The sequence below is a fragment of the Lepus europaeus genome, chromosome 3 (assembly GCF_033115175.1).
Source record: "Lepus europaeus isolate LE1 chromosome 3, mLepTim1.pri, whole genome shotgun sequence".
Lineage (NCBI taxonomy): Eukaryota > Metazoa > Chordata > Mammalia > Lagomorpha > Leporidae > Lepus > Lepus europaeus.
The window spans coordinates 15,466,884-15,490,155 of NC_084829.1; the positions used below are offsets into that span (position 1 = coordinate 15,466,884).

At 37.7% G+C, this 23,272-nt stretch overlaps 1 protein-coding gene across 5 annotated transcripts in view; it reads right to left on the reverse strand.

The window, feature by feature from the left end:
- Positions 1 to 23,272, reverse strand: part of LOC133754136 (ankyrin repeat domain-containing protein 26-like) — an 80,078-nt gene that overhangs the window by 24,727 nt on the left and 32,079 nt on the right. For 4 of the 5 annotated variants that reach the window (XM_062184696.1, XM_062184704.1, XM_062184703.1 and 1 more), the window contains exons 2-8: positions 18,501 to 18,671; positions 15,361 to 15,394; positions 14,908 to 15,037; positions 8,673 to 8,886; positions 5,856 to 6,039; positions 3,665 to 3,711; positions 2,212 to 2,305 (exon numbers count right to left, since the gene is read on the reverse strand). In XM_062184696.1, coding sequence (XP_062040680.1) covers positions 2,212 to 2,305; positions 3,665 to 3,711; positions 5,856 to 6,039; positions 8,673 to 8,886; positions 14,908 to 15,037; positions 15,361 to 15,394; positions 18,501 to 18,671 — 874 coding nt within the window. Of the gene's footprint in view, positions 1 to 2,211; positions 2,306 to 3,664; positions 3,712 to 5,855; positions 6,040 to 8,672; positions 8,887 to 14,907; positions 15,038 to 15,360; positions 15,395 to 18,500; positions 18,672 to 23,272 lie in introns of those variants that run through there. The other variant, XM_062184707.1, reaches the window with a different exon arrangement.

Below are 23,272 nucleotides of genomic sequence, written 5' to 3' on the forward strand. Positions count from 1 at the left end.
GGATGCTGGTGCCGCAGGTGGAGGATTAACCAAGTGAGCCACGGTGCTGGCCCCTAATATGTCTATTATCAATCAGTCATAAAACATTACTTGGAATGGATTACTTTTGTAGATTTCATTCTGTGTATTTTATGTTGATTCTTGGGTGTGTTACACTGAATGTGGTGTTTTCTAATATCGAGAGGGTACCCTGATAACCCACAGAATGTGACTAGTATACTTTGTACAACTTGTAATACAATACTTCTGACATTGTTTGCTTCTGTTTTCTTTTGGAAAATTCCCTCTTCCATAGAAACATGACCTTGTGGAAATCTTCTGAAGTCCCTTCAGGTACACACTCAACTACATTATCTGGAGGTTTGAATCACCTGGAGTTATCTCTTATTCCCAATCCATATTCTTCACTTCAAAATTGTGTTCATCAACCACATTCACCTAGGTAAACTCTGCTGTATGGATTCATGAGATAAGAACTTTCTGGAAAAGAGGCTATTGATTTAGTTGAAAGCTATTTTGTATTATTTTTTTTTCATAATGTAGACTTCAAAGTAAATAAATATAAACCATATTACTAATTCATTCTCACGTGAATCTATAGAAAATCCCTTATTATTTTAGACAAGTTTAATTTGGTGTTGGGTACACCTACATTTTTTGTTTTTTAATTTGACAGATAGAGCTGGACTGGAAGAGGAGCAACCGGGACTAGAACCCGATGCCCATATGGGATGCTGGTGCCGCAGGTGGAGGATTAACCAAGTGAGCCACGGTGTCAGCCCCACTTTTTTTTTTTTTAATTTGAATGCCTTAATATGTTTCTGTATGGGCTGGTGCCGCAGCTCACTAGGCTAATCCTCCACCTGCAACGCCAGTACCCTGGGGTTTGTAGTCCCTGTTGGGGCGCCGGATTCTGTTCCGGTTGCTCCTCTTCCAGTCCAGCTCTCTGTTGTGGCCCAGGAAGGCAGTGGAGGATGGCCCAAGTGCTTGGGCCCCTGTACCCACATGGGAGACCAGGAGGAAGCACCTGGCTCCTGGCTTCGGATCGGCATAGCTCCGGCCGTAGTGGCCATTTGGGGGGTGAACCAACGGAAGGAAGGCCTTTCTCTCTCTCTCACTGTCTAACTCTGCCTGTCAAAAAAATAAAAAATAAAAAAAAATATTTCTGTATGACACTTCTATAAAGGTATGTCTCCTGGAACTTTCATTCACAGAAGACTCCTTTATAATACAAAGTCATGATACACGGTTGGAAAGTATGCTAAAAAATGAGGCTGACACAGAGTCTTGAAAAAAAATCAATTTTTAATATTTCTTCCCTTATGAGAAAGAATAGTTAAAAAATGCTCTAATTCCTCAAACAGCTTTCTCTACATAGTGCAGTCACAGTTATTGGGACTGAAAGAAACTAATTAGTGAAGCAAATATTTCATTGTTCCAATTTAGTGTTAACATGTAGTCTTCTTATCTGCATGAGTGATAGGAGAATCTTGTTTTCTTAATTACATAATTATGTAGTTTCCACTATACATTGAGAAATAAGTATCATGGATTATACATGAATATTTTATGAGATTGAACTAAGTCCTTTAAAGGCTAAAAAGTATATATTTATGGAAAAATTAATTTCTGAACTTGAAATGCTAAGAGCATTATGTTTCTGGGTAATATCTACTTATTCACTGACATCTCTCTTATCTTTTTCTTTTTTTCATTCTTTTGGGTGAAAAATGCTTATATAATAACCTGGTTTCCATTACTGAAGGATTTCAACACTTAACACAATTTATTCAGAAAATCTCACTGAAAGCATCTCAGACTTTTAGGAAAGATTTTTTGAAAATATAAATATTACCAAGGATTCAAACAGAAAGTTATATTTCATTGCCCATAGCAATATAATTCATAGAAGTCAAAGGGTAGAAATAATTCAAATCTTCATAAGTGGATGAACAATACGTAGAATACATGAAATAGTGTTTTTAGACTATCATAGCTTTTCAAATATTACTACCAAAATAATTAATTTTATGAATTCAGTTTATTTCTTCTATAATATCAACAGGACAAGCATTACAAATAGCAAAAATATGCAAACAAATATAATAAATACTTGTATTAGAGGCCTTTCATATTATCTAAAATATCCTTATACAAAACCATGATAGAAATAAATACTTTTTAATGTCAGAATTGAAGAGATTGACTTACTGAACTTGGATTTAACAGGTTTTGATGAATCTGTTTTATTCTGTCTGCCTGTTCTTTGATTGTAAGTTTTAACTGAGAATTTTCACTTTCAAGCCTGAAATGTATATTTTAAATAATTATTCTCATGTATAAATATAAACACAACCACATAATTTCTGAACATCTGATGCATAACTACATTAATTCTTAAATATTTTAAAAGTAAATAATTCAGCAACTGTACCATTTTTTCTAGCTGTGTTTTCTGGATAAGTACAAATTTAGGGATATATGGAAAACTATGCATCTTAAAATGACTTAAAGCTGAAATTTTTCCCTGGTTTCACATAGATGTACATATTATCGTAGCTGATACAATTCCCATACTACACTTCTTATTTTTTTTATTATACTCAAGCTATTCAGTGTGCTAATTTTTTTACTTTTGAAAAAATAAATTTATTAAATTCATAATTAATAGCACTATTAATTTGATAGTATATTTTTAGAGTTATAAGCATTTTAGTGATATAAACATTTTCATGTTATAAGCAAAAGAAGGCAGGAAACAAAATCCCATATGGGCGCCGGGTTCTAGTCTCGGTTGCTACTCTTCCAGTCCAGCTCTCTGCTGTGGCCTGGGAAGGCAGTGGAGGATGGCCTGGGTGCTTGGGCCCCTGCACCTGCATGGGAAACCAGAAGGAAGCACCTGGCTCCTGGCTTCGGATCGGCGTAGCTCAGGCCATTGCGGCCGTTTTGGGGGTGAACCAATGGAAGGAAGACCTTTCTCTCTGTCTCTCTCTCTCTCACTGTCTATAACTCTGTCAAAGAAAAAAAAAAAAGAAAAAAAAAAGAAAAAATTCCATGTATAAAATGCCTTTGATGACTTCAACAAAAGCACTAAGAAAGTGTTTTAAGAAAAACAATTTTGTTTATGATGTATATTTTATACTAAGCACAGAAGTCTATGGGTATGAATACTAACTTCTGTATCTAGAGAACACTAGCAATATTACAAAGATCTTTCCTAGCTTTAAGTCACAAGATCAGTCTAATTCATGAGCCAAAACTAAATTCCAAATGAATTCCTTATTTATATTGAATATAACAGCACTGCTTTTAAAAAGGTTACTATATTTTAAAAAAGTCATGGTCATCACAAAGCTAGATGACCAATGTATCTGCAGAATGTCTGTAACTGTGTAAATATTTACAATTTGAATTGCCTGGTGACCATAATGAGAAACGTTAAATTTTATGGGCAGAAATGTGTACTTTTTAAAAAGTGTATTATGAGCAAAATTTTGAAAGATAATTTCCTGGATGCATTTCTAAAACTTCTTTTGATATCACAGGAAATACGTAACTTTTTTATCATTATCTTGAATTTTAAAAAAATCTTTTAAAATTTTATTTAAGGTATACAAATTTCACGTAATGCTAATTTAAATTTTACTTTTCCAAGTGATCTTACCGCTTCATAGCTTCTTGCACAATGTTGCGATTCTGTGCTTCTTGCAACTAAAACAAAGCAGGAGGGAAAGAACTTTACTAATAATTTGGTACAAATCTGCTGCTCATTGCTTATATTTTTCATAAAATTCCCTCCAAACAGAGCCACAGTTTTATCTGCATATTGTTCAGAGCTGAGATGTTGCAGCAGTGATCTTCGGGCACAGGACCTACAATAATAATCCCTAGTCCTCCACAGTAACATCAAAACCCTGATCTAGGGCTAAAGTACATTAGTCTTGTTTTAAAATTATAATTTATCAGAAAAATATGCAAAGAAACAAAATTGATCAACTGGAGAAAGATAGGAAATTATCTTGTATGGTAAGCAATTATATATTTATGATCCAGCACCACCATATCAAGTATAATTTTCAAAATTCACATACATGAATGATAATAGTTATGCCAAGGATTTTAAAAATTCACATAATATTTTAGATGGCAACCACATGATCTTTGTCTTTGGAACTTTCTAAGAATTATCTACTCAGAGGCCAGAATGCCATGGTATAAACCACAGCTCCACTCCACCAATTACCAGCTGTGTTGTGTGATCATAAGTAAATGAACGTTGTATGTCTCTCTCTTTTTTTTTTTTCCAGCTGTATACTGGAGATAGGAATAGTACCTACCACATTGGAATGCAGGGAAAAATAAATTTGTGAATAAAGGTAAAGTACTTAGAAGATTATGTGGTACTTAATGACCCTTATTTTCCATTTCTAATGTTATGGATTTCACATTCTAGTATATTTTAGGGAGATGGCATGGCAGGGAAATTTGGCTCCTATACAAGTTTCATTGAAATGTTCTTCACATTATTGAGACTGGCAGCAAATGAGGAGCATGAAGTCCAGGACACACCCCCAGGACTTCATAAAACTTTCACCCATTATATTAGACAATAATACTTTTTCCAATTATAATGTATAGCTTGATCAATACCCTTTAGTGGGAAATTATTATGTCCCATGACGCAAACAGCATTGTTGGATATAGTAGTGCATAAATTACATGACTAGCAGAGACAGGCTAAGCCATCGAACTGAAAACACTGAACTCTATAGTTATATCAACATTCCCAAATCCATGGGAATGGATTATGTTTATGGGGTGTTTGGAGCAAGCACTCTGATGAGTGGCATCAGATTGCATATGGCATACTGGAAAAGATACTGCCAGGGCTCTCAACTTACTAAATTGCTATAAAGCTATAAACCCCAGTACTGAATATATAATAAATAAAATAAAATTTAGATATTTTTGATAGAGAAACATTAGTATTTGATAGAAAATTATCTTCTGCTAGGATTAAGTGCTTTTAATTTTGCATGTAAGTGCTTAAAATACATTAAGCTTTATCCTAAAACTTAATTTATAATATTCATGTAAATATGTCAAAGAACAGATAAATTTCAGAAATTTCTCTCAAAAATAGCTCAAACTAACTGCATAAATGACTGCTAAATCAATCAAAGAGAAAAAGTTTTTAAATACATGCAAGTGGGCTGGCATTGTGGCACAGTAAGCTAAGCAATGCCGGCATCACTTAATTGTAGTGTTACTTCCAGGCCCAGCTGCTCTGCTTCTGTTTGCAGTTCCCTGCCAACGTGCCTGGGAAGGCACTGGAGGATGGCCCAAGTACTTGGGCTCCTGTTATCCACATGGGAGATCCCGGTGGAGTTCCAGGCTCCTGGCTTCAGTCTGGACCAGCCCCAGGCAATGTGGACATTTGGATAATGAAATCAGTAGATGATTTCTACTCTCTCCTTCTCTATCACTCTGCCTTTCAAATCAATCAATCAATAAGTCATAAAATAAATAAATACAGGTAGGTATGAAATATGAAATAATATGCCATTACAAAATATTTAACTAGTTTCACAATAGTTTCAGAAGTATATCTGAATTTTAATATAAAAATATCTGAGATAATTCAACTTATTTTCCATTGCTTTATTCATAAAACATGTACTAAGCATTATCAGTGCAAGATTTACAATAAATAATTTGAGCTATAAACTTCATAATTCATTTTAAGATGATAGAACATTTTTGTTTTAAATCTAAATAATACATTTTAAATAGGGGGCTATTATAAGTAATAAAGAATACAACTAGAAATACTAACATCTACCACATTCATTTACCTGATTCAAATTACTTCTTACAGTTCTCAATTCCATTTCTACTGTTTTAATTGTCAGTTCAAGTTGTTCTTTCATTTCAACTTCTTTACTATATTGCTTTTCTTTTCTTTTTAACTCTTCCCCAATTTTTTCAGACAATGTATCAGCATTTCTTCTCTTTTCTTTTTCTTTCTTTAATGTAAATCTGCAGTTAAATATGGTTACCTTAAAATTAATTTTGTTAGAAAATAAAAAATTAATTTTGTGATTTGGTCCCTAATATACTGGAATATTACCTTAATTTAGTCTATGTTCTCAAATATTTTTCTACTGATTTGCATGTTTTGAATTTCTCATTTTACTCTCTCCCAAATGACAAATATACTTGAAAAGTAGTGATGAAAGAACATTCCAATAACTGATCAGTTTCCTGTATTAGCATCTGAGGTATATATTAAAAAAGTCATCTTAAATTATTCAACAAAATTATAAATTAAAAATTACCTTTAAAATATTCATTATTACTGCCTAATTAAGATAGATAATTTAGAGTTGACTATAATATTAACATTTTGAATGTTATATATTCATTATAAGATCTCATTCTCATGAAATATTTCAAGTATCCTTGAAAATTATTCAAAAAATAAGACAGCACGATCCAATGTCTTTCACACAACATATATCTGCACAGTACTATAACCCATAACTAAAGAAAATATTTGGGGGCTGGCACTATGGTGCAGCGGGTTAAAGCCCTGGCCTGAAGCACCGACATCCCTTATGGGCGCCGGTTCTAGTCTTGGCTGCTCTTCTTCCGATCCAGCTCTCTGCTATGGCCTGGGAAAGCAGTAGAGTTTGGCCCAAGTCTTTGGGCCCCTGCACCTGCATGGGAGACTCAGAAAAAGCTTCGGGCTCCTGACTTCGGATCGGCTCAGCCCTGGCTGTTGCAGCCATTTGGGAGTGAACCAGCAGATGGAAGACCTCTCTCTCTGTCTCTACTTCTCTCTGTAACTCTGTCTTTCAAATAAATAAAATAAATCTTTTCAAAAAAAGAAAATATCTGTCACCATACACATACACATTTTATATTGATTTTTTGGTAATACTTATTCTATTATCTTGTTGACTATTATGAATTTTATGAACAGTTTTAAAATGGATTAAGACAAGGCCGGCACCGCGGCTCAATAGGCTAATCCTCCGCCTTGCAGCGCCAGCACACCGGGTTCTAGTCCCGGTTGGGGCACCGGATTCTGTCCCGGTTGCCCCTCTTCCAGGCCAGCTCTCTGCTGTGGCCAGGGAGGGCAGTGGAGGATGGCCCAAGTGCTTGGCCCTGCACCCCATGGGAGACCAGGAGAAGCACCTGGCTCCTGCCATCGGATCAGCGCAGCGCGCCGGCCGCGGCGGCCATTGGAGGGTGAATCAACGGCAAAGGAAGACCTTTCTCTCTCTCTTACTGCCTACTCTGCCTGTCAAAAAAAAAAAAAATGGATTAAGACAGTATCCAATGTTGATTAAGGAAGATTAGCAAGGCTTTTAAACATAGAACTTTGAATGAATTTTATCTGTATATGAAAAAATTTCATTTTGCTTTTTATTCAAATTAAGAATAAAACAGGGGCGGGCGCTTGGCATAGTGGGTAAAGCTGTCGCCTGCAGTGCTGGCATCCCTAATGGGAGCTGGTTCGAGTCCCAGCTGCTCTACTTCCAATCCAGCTCTCTGCTATGGCCTGGGAAAGCAGCAGAAGATAGCCCAAGTCCTTGGGCCCCTGCGCCTACGAAGGAGACCTGGAAGAAGCTCCTGGCTTCAGATCAGCACAGCTCTGGCTATTGAGGCCATCTAGGGAGTGAACCAGCAGATGGTAGACCTCTCTCTCTCTCTCTGCCTCTGCCTCTCTGTAACTCTCTGCCTTTCAAATCAATCAATCAATCAATCTTCAAAAAAAGAATAAAACAATGACTTCAAAAAGTATTATGGGTTTAGAAAATGGTCATTTGAAACTCCGTTGTTGGAACTGTAAATGGGTATAAACTTTCTTGAGAACAATTTAGGAACATTAAAGACTTCTTTCAAAAGTTTCTGTCTGACAAACACATATATAGAAGAATTTACCCAAGATAATTAGAAATATAAGATTTATATGAAATATGTTCCTTGGGGGAATTATCATATACTGTAAAATGGAAATACTGAAAATTCAATTTGTTAAAAAATAATGAAATTTCCAGACTGTGGGCACCTAGGTAGCCATTAAAATTATGGTTTGAAAAATAAGAATTTAGTTATCACTTATGAATTTGACATATGTTCTTTCCAAGAGTTTCTCATCCCACAAGACTAAAAAGTTCTCCCTTGTAAAAATCTCTGACGGTGTGACAGCAACTTGAATCCTCCCATGCACCTGCAGTACAAAGTAAATAGTTCAGGGCTGAGCATTTTACATAGCAGTTAAGACGCTTGTGTGCCATACTGCAGTTATCTGGGTCCAATTCCTGGCTCTGATTTCTGACTCCAGCTTCCTGTCAATGCAGATTCTGGAAGAAAATGGTTATGGCTTGAGTAACTGGGGTTCTTGCCACCCAGATGAAAGTCGCAGCTACTGGCACTGGCCTTTTTCTTGCCCCAGGCCTTTGCAGGCATTTTTCTTTTTTCTTCTTATTTCTTAAAAAATTTTATTTAAGATACACAAATTTCATGTATTTCATGTATACAGATTTAGGGACATAGTGATATGAGTTTACCAGCCAGTGGGATCTATTACACTCTATATCAAATTAATAAAATAGTTTTAAACTATACAGTTTTAACATTCCCTTAAAAGAACAATGTCATACCTCAAACTGCAGCACTCTTGTTCCCTTTCTACTGTTTGACACTCCAACTGTGTTTTCTCTTCTCTTATTTCTGAGAGTTGTTTTTGTAGTCTACTGACCTTATTTTCCATATATCTAATTTTTCCTATCAGCAGTCTACAGTGACTTTTTTTAAATTCTATTAATCTTTCATATGAAAGTACTGCATCTTGGATTTTCAATAGGCTGACAGAATCTAGTGTAAGGGAGAAGGAAGATAAAAATAAACTATAAGATTTTTGCATATAAACTTTAATTCATTTTCACATTCACTCATTCATGTGCTGAACAAAATCTGTATTGCATGTTTGTAGTATAAGATATTATGCTGGGCTCTTCAGATAAAACAGATAAGATACCTGTTCTCATTTAGTTAAAGTCTAGTGGAGAAAAAAAATAAAACTACAACTCCACATTCAGATAAATGTTGTAGGAAACATAATTCTTTAGTCATATTATACAATTTGATCTGCACTAGGCCCAGAGAAGAGAGTTCGCTGAGGAAGAGATGGCTACCCTGAGAAATGAAAAATGAGAATAGAGCATCTAAGCAAAAGAAGAAGAAAACAGTCCAGTCAGTCTACCACAAATGCTGGAGCTCAGCTGCAGTTTGTTTCTGGCCAAAATGGTTTGCCCTCCTACACGAAACAACAAAAAACAACTAAGAACATTAAATAGAAATTTTCAAGATAACAGTCATCAGACAATAAAGAAAATGATCCCTGAAGGACAGAGAACAAATAAAGCACATCTTGGAAATGTCCCAGCTCCATGCATGAAGAGATTCCAGGCCATCACACAGGCAGAGAAAAGGAAGGTAGAGTCTACCAGACTTCCATTAAACTGAGAGTCTTGAGACACCAAGGCAGTTGGATATCACGGAATACCCAAAAGGAAAGGATAGTACTGAGAAAGAAAGTTAGAGATCTGCAGAGGCCCCATTCAGGTGTTTAGCAGAGCCATGAATATTGCATGTCTATCAGACACCTTTCTCTGTGTGTCTCTCTCTCAGTGTCTAACTCTGCCTGTCCAAAAAAAAAAAAAAAAAAAAAAAAGATAATGGGAAAATATGTGAAAAGGTTAGAGGAAATTCTTCCTGGTACACATGGAATTCCATGAAAAGCATCCATTCTCATCAGTAAGACCGGCAAAATTCTAAGTCATGGGACAATTAATAAAGTAATGAGAATGACTTTGTCTCAGGAATGGGAAACTAGCTCTAGGCTGAGCATGGTTCTGATACACATATCAAAGTGTAAAAGCAAGACTGAAAAGAAACTAATTGTGTATAAGGAATTCAACTGTATTATAAAACAAAGCTCAAGAAGATAAGTAGAGGCATGGAAGATTTTTATTAAGACCAATTTACAGTTATATAGACAGAAATTACAATATTTATTGTCATGATACTAGATGGAAACAAATACAAATAACACATATTAAATGAGAGAATATGGGTCCAGTGCTATAGCATAGCAGGTAGAGCTGCTATCTGAAGCATCAGCATCCCATATGGGTACCAGTTCATGTCCTGGCTGCTTTTCTTCCAATCCAGTTCTCTCCTATGGCCTGAAAAAATAGAAGACAGCCCACGTGCTTTGGCCCCTGCACCCATGTGGGAGACCCAGAAGAAGCTCCTGGCTCAGCTCCAGCCATTGGGGCCATTTGGGGAGTGAACCAGTGGATGGAAGACCTTTCTCTCTGTCTCTCCCTCTCTCTGTCTGTAACTCTACCTGTCAAATAAATAAAATCTTTTTTTTAAAGAAAATATTGGTATTTTCTTGATTAAAGAATACAAAAGGGGCATAAGGACACTTTTCCGCGTGATGAGGTATGTTAAATATCTTCATACAGTGATGGTTTTGCATGTGTATACACAAAACATACAAAAATTGTGCACTGTATAAATGTGGTGTCTATTATACAGAAATTATACCTAAGTAAAGATAAGCAGGGAAAACCTATATTTCAGCAACAAACATGTAAGACAGTGGCTGGCACATAGAAAGAGGCATATAAAATAGTGTAGTATTAAGGCTAAAGGTTTAAGATTCTTAACTTTACTGAAATGACAAGTGATACCTGAGTTCAAAGAAGGAGATAACATCACCAGATATGAGTTTTTGAATGGATATAATTATTATTTTTTTAACTTTTATTTAATAAATATAAATTTCCAAAGTACAGCTTATGGATTACAATGGCTTCCACCCCCCATAACTTCCCTCCCACCAGCAACCCTCCCCTCTCCCGCTCCCTCTCCTATCCCATTCACATCAAGATTCATTTTCAATCATCTTTATATACAGAAGATCAATTTAGCATATATTAAGTAAAGATTTCCAGTTTGCACCCACACCAAAACACAAAGTGTAAAATACTGTTTGAATACTAGTTATAGCATTTTTTTTAATTGGACAGGCAGAGTTAGATGGTGAGAGAGAGAGAGACAGAGAGAAAGGTCTTCCATTTCCGTTGGTTCAACCCCCAAATGGCCGCCACGGCCAGTGCACTGCGGCTGGCGCACTGCGCCGATCTGAAGCAGGGAGCCAGGTGCTTCCTCCTGGTCTCCTATGTGGGTGCAGGGTCCAAGCACTTAGGCCATCCTCCACTGCCTTCCCGGGCCACAGCAGAGGTGGACTGGAAGAGGAGCAACCAGCTCCAGAACCCGGTACCCTGACTGGGACTAGAACCCGGAGTGCCGGTGCCGCAGGTGGAGGATTAGCCAAGTGAGCTGTGGCGCCGACCCTAGTTATAGCATTAATTCACCATGTACAACACATTAAGGACAGAGATCCTACATGAGGAGTAAGTGCACAGTGACTCCTGTTGTTGACTTAACAAATTGACAATCTTGTTTATGGTGTCAGTAATCACCCTAGGCTCTTGTCATGAGTTGCCAAGGCTATGGAAGCCTTTTGAGTTTGCCGATTCCAATCTTATTTAGGCAAGGTCATAGTCAAAGTGGAAGTTCTCTCCTCCCTTCAGAGAAAGGTACCTCCTTCTTTGATGGCCTGTTCTTTCCACTGGGATCTCACTCATAGAAATATTTCATTGAGGGTTTTTGTTTTGTTTTGTTTTGCCAGAATGTCTTGGCTTTCCATGCCTAAAATACTCTCAAGGGCTCTTCAGACAGATCTGGAGGCCTTAAGGGCTGATTCTGAGGCCAGAGTGCTGTTTAAGACATCTGCCATTCTATGAGTCTGCTGTGTATCCCACTTCCCATGTTGGATCGTTCTCTCCCTTTTTTATTTTATCAGTTAGTATTTGCAGACACTAGTCTTGTTTATGTGATCCCTTTGACTCTTAGTCCTATCATTATGATCAATTGTGAACTGAAATTGATCACTTGGACTAGTGAGATGGCACTGGTACATGCCACCTTGATGGGATTGTATTGGAATCCCCTGGCACGTTTCTAACTCTACCATTTGGGGCAAGTCTGATTGAGCATGTGCCGAATTGTACATCTCCTCCTGCTCTTATTCCCACTCTTATATTTAACAGAGATCACTTTTCAGTTAAATTTCAACACCTAAGAATAATTGTGTGTTAATTACAGAGTTCAACCAATAGTATTAAGTAGAACAAAAAAAAATACTAAAAGGGATAAAGTATTAAGTTGTTCATCAACAGTCAGGACAAGGGCGATCAAGTCACTGTTTCTCATAGTGTCCATTTCACTTCAACAGGTTTCCTTTTTGGTGCTTGGTCAGTTGTCACCGATCAGGGAGAACATATGTTATTTGTCCCTTTGGGACTGGCTTATTTCACTCAGCATGATGTTTTCCAGATTCATCCATTTTGTTGCAAATGACCAGATTTCATTTTTTTTTTTTACTGATGTGTAGTAGTCTATAGAATACCTGTCCCATAATTTCTTTATCCAGTCTACTGTTGATGGGCATTTAGGTTGATTCCAGGTCTTAGCTATTGTGAATTGAGCTGCAAGAAACATTAAGGTGCAGATGGCTCTTTTATTTGCCAATTTAATTTCCTTTGGGTAAATTCCAAGGAGTGGGATGGCTAGGTTGTATGGTAGGGTTATATTCAGGTTTCTGAGGAATCTCCAGACTGACTTCCACAGTGGCTTTACCAGTTTGCATTCCCAAAAACAGTGGGTTAGTGTCCCTTTTTCCCCACATCCTCGCCAGCATCTATTGTTGGTGATTTTTGTATGTGAGCCATTCTCACCGGGATGAAGTGAAACCTCATTGTGGTTTTGTTTTGCATTTCCCTGATTGCTAGTGATCCTGAACATTTTTTCACATGCCTGTTGGCCATTTGGATTTCTTCTTTTGAAAAATGTCTGTTGAGGTCCTTGGCCCATCTCTTAAGTGGGTTGTTTTTGTTGTTGTGGAGTTTCTTGATCTCTTTGTAGATTCTGGTTATTAATCCTTTATCAGCTGCATAGTTTGCAAATATTTTTTCTCATTCTGTTGGTTGCCTCTTCACTTTCCTGACTGTTTCTTTTGCAGTACAGAAACTTCTCATTTTGAAGCAATCCCAATAGTTAATTTTGGCTTTGACTGCCTGTGCCTCCAGAGTCTTTTCCAAGAAGTCTTTGCCTGTGCCTATATCTTGCTGGGTTTCTCCAATGTTCTCTAATAATTTGATGGTGTCGGGTTGTAGATTTAGATCTTTAATCCACGTTGAGTGGATTTTTGTGTAAGTTGTAAGGTAGGGGTCTTGCTTCATGCTTCTGCACATGGAAATCCAGCTTTCCCAGCACCATTTGTTGAATAGACTGTCCTTACTCCAGGGATTGGTTTTGGATCTTTGATCAAATATAAGTTGGCTGTAGATGTTTGGATTGATTTCTGATGTTTCTTCTGTTCCACTGGTCTATCCATCTGTTTCTGTACCAGCACCATGCTGTTTTAATTACAACTGCCCTGTAGTATGTCCTGAAATCTGGTATTGTGATGCCTCCAGCTTTGTTTTTGTTGTACAAGATTGCTTTAGCTATTCAAGGTCTCCTGTGTCTCCATATGAATTTCAGCATCATTTTTTCCAGATCTGAAAAGAATGTCTTTGGTATTTTGATTGGTATTGCACTGAATCTATAAATTGCTTTCAGGAGAATGGACATTTTGATGATGTTGATTATTCCAATCCATGAGCATGGAAGATTTTTCCACTTTTTGGTATCCTCTTCTATTTCTTTCTTTAAGATTTTGTAATTCTCATCGTAGAGATCTTTAACGTCCTTGGTTAATTTTATTCCAAGGTATTTGATTGTTTTTGTAGCTATTGTGAATGGAATTGATCTTAGAAGTTCTTTCTCAGCCATGGCATTGCCTGTGTATACAAAGGCTGTTGATTTTTGTGCATTGATTTTATGTCCTGCTACTTTGCCAAACTCTTCTATAAGTTCCAATAGTCTCTTAGTAGAGTTCTTTGGGTCCCCTAAATAAAGAATCATGTCATCTGCAAAGAGGGATAGTTTGACTTCTTCCTTCCCAATTTGTATCCCTTTAATTTCTTTTTCTTGCCTAATGGCTCTGGCTAAAACTTCCAGAACTATATTGAATAGCAGTGGTGAGAGTGGGCATCCCTGTCTGGTACCAGATTTCAGTGGAAATGCTTCCAACTTTTCCCCATTCAATAGGATGCTGGCCATGGGTTTTTCATAAATTGCTTTGATTGTATTGAGTAATGTTCCTTCCACACCCAGTTTGCTTAGTTTTCATCATGAAAGGGTGTTGTATTTTATCGAATGCTTTCTCTGCATCTATTGAGATAATCATATGGTTTTTCTTCTGCAGTTTGTTAATGTGGTGTAACACATTGATTGATTTGCAAACACTGAACCATCCCTGCATACCAGGGATAAATTGAATGGATATAATTATGGCTGCAGGCCTGACCAAGATTTTGGGAGAGGAGCAGGGGAGCAGGGCAAACATTTCTAAGGTTACTGTGTTATTCCAGGTGGGAGATGATAGTAATCTGACCATGGCTAAAAGCATAGAAGGAAAATCAACAAAAAATGCTGGGGATGCCATTCTCACTAAGAAAACTACTATATGAATTTTCAATTTTTGTTTGTTGAGAGTTTAGAGTATCTAACAGATTTCATTCAATTTTAATAAATGGTTTATTTCTAGATGAACACTGCTATACTACATCAGTGCTGTATGTGCAGTGCTAAGCAATGTGTGCGGATATTACTATAGTACACATAAAAGATCTTACATTTATGCAAGAGTCTTACCTTTACAGTCCATTCGAAGTTTTTCAATCAGCAACAGAGTATTCTTAGAGTGAAGCCACTCATAATCCTCTGAGGCTATTTCCCATGACTGAGTTATTTCGTCATCTGTAGAATTTATTTGGCATTGTCTCTATAAGATAAGTAACACTATTTCAAAATGTCCCTAAATACTTACACCATTACTTAAGTTTATAGATGTAGTAATTTTCCATCTACAATGAGAAAAACCACAAATACTTCTCAAAAAGACTGAGTTCTTGTCAAAAGAATATTATTACCAATGGTTACTGCCTCTTAATTACAATTTCAAAGTAAATATTCTTACAAAATTTCTCTTTTTTCCAATTTACCTTTTACAGCATATTTTGAAATTCAGGTTTTTGTAATATATCACTCTGTCTTTTATAATATATTTTTAAACACAATAATACATTTGATTATTTTGTATAGTACCTGTTGAATTCCCTGAGTTGTTTTCTTTGCAGACCTAAAAAACAAATAATTCCTTTCAAAATATTATGTACACAAAATATAAGGAATATATAAACTATTATATTTTACATATCTTTATTTATTATCTTTTACATAGTACTATTCTACAATAGGGATTAATTAACATTAAGAGTGATATGAAAGAAGAAAATATACTCTCAATAGTATTATAGCAATAATTCAACTTAGTTGATCTTTCTGACAGTGAAAGTTAAACAAAAACATATTATTTGTATTTTTAAACATTTATATATTTATTGGAAAGGGAAAGAGATGGAGAGAGAGAGAGAGAGAGAGAGAGAGAGAGAGAGAGAATATATCTACATTTATTTGTTCACATCCAAAAATGGGCTGTGCCAGGCTGCAGCCAGAAGCCAGAAAATTTATTCAGGTCTTGCACATGGGAGACACTGACTTAAGTTCTTGAGCCACCATGTGCCACTTTCCAGGCACATTAGCAGGGAGCTGAATCAGAATTGAAGTACCCAGGACTCAAATAGGCACTCCAATATGGCATGTGCCCATGACCAGCAGCAACCTAACCCACTGTACCACAAAACCCACTACTATTGCATTATTTGATGGGAATACACCAGGTTTTACTGTCATTATCACTTCCAATAAAAGCAAGATTTCATGGTTACTAAATTCTATTTGCAGTCTTTCTGAGGGAACCCTTTTGCAATGATTATATTAGATAGCTTACTCAGAACTTCATGCAATTATTAAGTGTAATTCTAAGAATTGCACATGTATTAAACTCACTTTAACCCTCACAATTGTATAAGGTAGGTAACATATTAGGAATATTATAGAAGAAGTTATTAAGTACAAGAAGTCCAAGTGACTTGCCTAAACCCATACAGTTACTCAGCAGCAAACCCTGAATTCAACTCCTGTAATTCTAGTTCCTAACCAGGTTTAAAAATGTAATATAAAAGTAGTATTTACTTCCAAGAGTTTTTAAAAGATAGGATAGCAGAAGAATCAATATTACTATTCTATTTAAGGCTATAGCTATGAATAATAAAGGTGTGAATCTTGCAAATATCTTTCAAAATTATAAGACTTATATCCAGGCACATTTCAAAATCTACATTAGATAAACTAAAATGTATTTTTCTAAAGAAATTCATCAGTAGGCGTTTAACAATTTGTTAAAATGTTTATCCTTGCACTCAACAAATAATTGTTGAGCACATAAGAGATGTCAACATGGTTTGTACAGGGAAATGTAGTTTTTATTCCTTAGAACTTTATAATCCAAAAGTTACCATCTGTGATAGACTGTCAACTGGTTTACTCTTCTATCATATACAAACAAAATCCTCTCCTTTCCCTTAGAAGCTGAATTATTTTAGAGAACATTAAAGTCATAGATATTTTTCATGATGATACCAATAACACTAATATGTAGAATAACTGAGGAATGATGAAATCCTATCCAGCATAGCCGAAGTGTTTCCACTTATCATTTCACAAATCTACAAAATCTATGTATGATTATTTAACTTTTAATTCATTGTTATCATGTTAAATTACATTACAATATCCATTTCCAGAGCAGATGTTTATCCTGGTAGTTAAGATGTCCACATCCCCCATTGGGGTGTCTGAATTTTATTCCTGGCTATGGCTCCTGCCTCCAGGTTCCTGCTAAAACAGACTCTGGGAGGCAGCAGAAATGGTTCAAGTAATTGGGCTCCTGGCCCCCACACAGAAGCCCTGGATTAGGGGCAGGCACTGTGGTGCAGCGGGTTAATGCCCTGGCCTGAAGCACTGGCATCCCATATGGGTGCCGGTTCGAGTCCTGGCTGCTTCATTTTCTATCCAGCTCTCTGCTGTGTCTTGGGAAAGCAGTAGAAGATGGCCCAACCTTGGGCCCCTGCACCTGCGTGGGAGACCCGGAATAAGCTTCTGGCTCCTGGTTTTGGATCAGTGCAACTCTGGCTGTTGTGGCCAATTGGGGAGTGAACCATCGGATGGAAGACCTCTCTTTCTCTGCCTCTCCTCTCTCTGTGTAACTCTGACTTTTAAATAAGTAAATAAATCTTTAAAAAAAAGACCTGGATTAAGTATCCTTTTTCACAACCCTGCCCTGGGTATAGCAGGCAGTCAGGGAGCCAACCAGAAGAGGCACTTCCTCGCTCTTTATATTTTCCTGTCTGTATCTCTATCTCTTTCTGTATCTCTGCCTCCTCCAAAAAATTAAATGAAAGAAAATTTAATGCTTGAACGGATTATGAATGAACCACCTCTCATCATAAAGCTGAACAGGAATAGAAGTTCTAGAAACAATTCTTTACTATAAATCTTTAAGATTGCATTTATCAATCTTTTACATACTTAGAAATGCAAACAAAATGTAATTGAATATGTCTTAGATCATTTCCAGAAATATACAAGCACAATATACATGCTTCCATATTAAAAGAAATAAAGAAGCTCTTTGAATTACACATTCTTTTTCAATGACCATTGATTTCTTTTCTTTTCTTTTCTTTTTCTTTTTTTTTTTTTGGACAGGCAGAGTGGACAGTGAGAGAGAGAGACAGAGAGAAAGGTCTTCCTTTTCCGTTGGTTCACCCTACAATGGCCCCTGTGGCTGGTGTGCTGCGGCTGGCGCACCGCGCTGATCCGAAGCCAGGAGCCAGGTGCCTCTCCTGGTCTCCCATGCCGGTGCAGGACCCAAGGACTTGGGCCATCCTCCACTGCACTCCTGGGCCACAGCAGAGAGCTGGACAGGAAGAGGAGTGACCAGGACAGAATCCAAATGGGACTAGAACCTGGGGTGCCGGCGCTGCAGGCGGAGGATTAGCCTAGTGAGCAGTGGTGCCGACAGTGATCATTGATTTCTGTATTACCTTTCTCAGAAAAAAATTCTTAATGTTGCTAGATTTACTGGTAATGGACTTCCATCACAACCAAGTATTGAAACTGCTTCTTTTCAGGATTACTTATCTTCATCTTATCAACCTTTTAAGATCATTAATAAAGAGCTATGTTCTCTTGCTTTGGCCTGCAAAATACACTATTTTTTTTTTAGAAAAAAGTAGTCACCAATAACATTCTTTTGTTGAGAAATACTTTATAAATTTCACCTTGTTTCATCTTGATATACTTCATTTAAATTGTTATCTTCATTCACTTGCAGTAGACCACTACCTGGTGAATTGGCCTTCTCCAATACTGTTGTGATTCCAGAGTCTTCAAAGGTCCATTTTTCATCTTTATTTTCACATACTTCCTTAATATGGGATATAGGACTGGTCCTTCAAAAACCAATTTAAAACAATGAATTATTTTAAATCTACTGGCAAAGGGAAAAAACAGCAATGCTTTGTAAAATTCCTATTTTTTGCTAACTTAATTCATTTATTAATTAAAAATCCAGTTAGAATATATTAACTATATATGAGAAAATGTAAATGAGGATTTCAAAAAGTTTGTGGGAAAACAGACTAGAAATGTATTTGCTATAAAACCATTTGAGAAGAGGTTCCAAGGTGGCATTATAGCAACAGGACAATATGAGTCACACAGGGCAAAATAGATAGTTAAAAAGGAGAGAAGATACACGCTGGAGATAGAGCCATGGGAAATTCTCGATGGGAAGCCCAGGAGAGCAACAGACTGGGCAGGTTCACATTGAAAGAGCAAATAAGAAAGGGAAGCGGTGGAGGCCCAGTCCCGGGAGGTTGGTACCAGCCCTCAGTGGACCAGGTGAGATGGGAAATAGCGGGTCCATGGAGCTGCAAATAGCAGCAGAAGAGAGAGACTGGCAAACTGCTTTTGAAGTTCCATGCTGGAAAAAAGAGAAGGTATAGAGGAACTAACAGAGAGGTCAGGCACCCCACTGCCCACCTCCCTCCCCACCTTGCCCCACCAGGACCTACAAGATGGCTGGAAGAAGCCATTTCATTTGTTCACATTTTCAAGCATAAGCAGGAGATTGCTGCTTTTCCCTAGCACACGCCCATCAATTGTGGGGGCCACCTCACCTCCCACCCAAGAATGAGGACCACAACATTTCAGAATTTCTTCCCCACCACACATGCTGTACAACAAGGAGAAGTCCTGAATATTGAAAACTCAAGCCCACTCCATCCACCAGTGAGAAGCGAGCTGGGCTATAGTAAGTGGGGCTCCCTGCACTGGTTCTCGTACTCCTCCACCACCATTGAGAATTGAGTTGGGCTCCAGTAGGCAGGGCTCCGTGCTTCCACTGGCAACACACAGAAACATAGCATCTCATAATAGAGCAAAACCTCACCACAAGAAAATCTCCACATATTAGAGGTGCAGCTCTTTAAGCAGGGTGAACCCTGAACCCACCAGGGACTAAAACTGGGGCGTCCCACAACTGAGGAAAAGGGTGGGTCACACCAACAGAAGTGAACAACCTCCTCTAATCAAAAACCAAAGGAAAACTACAAAGCCCCATGGGGGCCTTACAATGGATACCCCCTCCACCTTGGACTACTGAACAGAGCACCCAGGTCACATCCAGCACACACCTCTTGGAACTCATTGAAAGTATAGACATCCCACTAAATTACAAAGACACTGGAGAGGACTCCATCAGCCAAGAACCTACACATCAGCGTTGGAAAGTGAGGTGAGACCAGACCACAGCAGCCCAAGCCACTGGTGCTAAAGCTGCAGGAAGAGCTTGGAGGGGACCTGGCTTGGAGCCCCATGGGGATAGTGTACCTGCCAAACTAGAAGAAAAAAAAGGAGGGACATGTTTCTCTCTTCCTGATCACTTTACAACAGTGACCTGTAACAAGCCAATAGAGTGGGTGCCATTTTGGATATATGTAACAGCTGTGCCAACTCGTATCTGCAACCAGCTGAGTGGACTCCTGACTCTGGTGGGGAGAACTAACCGGGGGCTGGAAGCTTGTAACTGTGGGAGGTTTCTGTGCCAGGACTGAAAAAAAAAACTGAGGTTGTGTGGGGAAGACTCACCATGTGGCTGGGACTTTGGGCAGTCACTGTGGGAGATTCTACACGCTCAGGGATCCATGGTTACCTAGTGAGGGACATTGTTGGTGAATCTGAACTTAACACTGAGGACTGCACAGATCCTTTGTGTGGTCCTTGGGGCAGAGTAGATGAATATTATACACACTGGAGCTAGTGCTCAGGCACTGGTCTCTTTTAAGAGGAGCTCAGCTGAGCATAATACATTTCCCTTCTTAAAAAAAAAGAGGAGATTTATCACACCAAACCTGGGTGTGTCACCTTAGACACACCCTTCATCTTGGAGAACTGAATAGAGGTCCCTGGCCACACCCACTACAAGCCTCTAGATATTCACTGAAAGCAGACACTCCACTTATCCAAAGGCATAGTACAAAGATAAAAGCTGCCACAGAAAATTAAAAAAAAAGAAACCAACGACTGTATCCACAAATGCCTAACAATAAACGCAACAATCCAAGAAACAAGAATAAGGAAAACAACATGACACCCCAAAGAACACAACACTTCAATACTAGATTGTGAAGATGATGAGATGGAAGAAATACAAGAAGTGGAATTCAAAAAATTGATCATAAGGTTACATAGAAGTAGTCAGGAGCAAATGCACGAACTCCTGAAAACCATTCAGGACATGAAAGAAAATTTCACTCATGAAATTGAGATCTTAAAGAAAAATCAAAATGAAATGAAGAATTCAATAGAACAAATAAAAAATGCAGTGAAAGCCATAAGAGAATTGGTGAAGGCCGGCGCCGTGGCTCAACAGGCTAATCCTCCGCCTTGCGGCGCCGGCACACCGGGTTCTAGTCCCGGTCGGGGCACCGATCCTGTCCCGGTTGCCCCTCTTCCAGGCCAGCTCTCTGCTGTGGCCAGGGAGTGCAGTGGAGGATGGCCCAAGTGTTTGGGCTCTGCACCCCAGGGGAGACCAGGATAAGCACCTGGCTCCTGCCATCGGAACAGTGCGGTGCGCCGGCCGCAGCGCGCTACCGCGGCGGCCATTGGAGGGTGAACCAACGGCAAAAGGAAGACCTTTCTCTCTGTCTCTCTCTCACTGTCCACTCTGCCTGTCAAAAATAAAAAAAAAAAAAGAGAGAATTGGTGAAGCAGAAGAAAGAATATGGGTCTTAGAAGACAAAGCACAGGAAATTATACAGTCAACCAAAAACAAGATAAGGAAAATAGAAAACAGAAAAACACTGTTGGAATCTACAGGATACTATCAAATGACCCAATATACAGATTCTAGGAGTTCCTGAAGGTGTAGAAAGAGAGAAAGAACTAGAAGGCCTTTTTAGTGAAATAATAACAGAAAACTTCCTTAATTTGGAGAAAGAAAGGGATATCCAAGTACAGGAAGCACATAGAACTCCTAATAGACATGACCAGAAAAGATCTTCACTAGGACACATTGTAATCAAACTCACCACAGTAAAACATAAAAAGATTCTAAAACATGCATGAAAGAAATGCCAGATTACTTTCAGAGGATTTCCAATTAGACTCACAGCAGACTTCTCATTAGAAACCCTACAGGCTAGGAGAGAATGAGAGATATATTCCAAGTCTTAAGAGAGAAAAACATTCAACCCAGAATACTATCTTGCGCAAAGCTCTCATTTATGAATGAAGGTGAAATAAAGACCTTCCATATCAAACAGAAATTGAATTTGTCACCTGTCCAGCAGTACAGAAGATGCTTAAGGATGTGCTGCACACAGAAACACAGAAACATGGTCATCTACGAAAGAAGGTAAAGGAAAAAAATTTCTCAGTAAAAGTTTAAAGGAAATTCAAAGTAAAAAAATAGGAATATTTTTGGAAAAATGGCAGGGCAAAGTCATTACTTATCAATAGTCACCTTGAATATAAATGGCTTCAACTCTCCAGTTAAAAGACAGAGACTGGCTGAATGGATTAAAAAACAAAACCCATCTATTTGCTGCCTACAAGAAACACATCTCACCAACAAAGATGCATACAGATTGAAAGGATGGAAAAAGATATTCCATAGCCAACTGAAACCAAAAAAGAGCTGGTGTAGTCACCCTAATATCAGACAAAATACTTTAACACAAAATCTGTCAAAAGAGACAAAGAAAAGCATTATATAATGATTAAGGGATCAATTCAACAGGAAGATATAACTATTATAAACATATATGCACCTAATTACAGGGCACCTGGCTATTTACAAAAATGTTAAGGGATCTAAAGGAAGACATAGACTCAATACAATAGTAATGAGGGACTTCAATACTCTACTTTCAGCAGTGGGCAGATCAACCAGACAGAAAATCAGCAAGAAAACAGATTTAATTGATACTATAGACCAATTGGACCTAATGATATCTACAGAACTTTTCATCCTACAGTTGTAGAATGCACATTCTTCTCATAAGTACATAGAATATTCTCTAGGGTTGATCACATACAAGGCCATAAAGCAAATCTCAGCAAATTCACAAAAATCGAAATCATACCATGCATCTTTTTGGACCACAATGGAGTGAAGATGGAACTCAGAAACTCAGGAATCTCCAGAACATATGCAAACATATGGAGACTGAACAACATGCTCCTTAATGAACAGTGGATCACAGAAGAAATCAAAAGAGAAATCCAAAAATTTCTGGAAACAAATGAAAACAACACAACATATCATACAGAAAAAGCAGTGTTAAAGGAAAGTTTATAGCAATTGTTGCCAACAAGAAACTGGAAAGGCACCAAATAAATGACCTATCAGAACATCTCAAGGATCTAGAAAAACAACAGCAAACCAAACCCAAAACTAGTAGGAGAAAAGAAATAATTAAAATTAGGGAAGAAATCAACAAAATTGAATAACAAAATACAAAAGATCAGCATAATGAAGAGTTTTTTT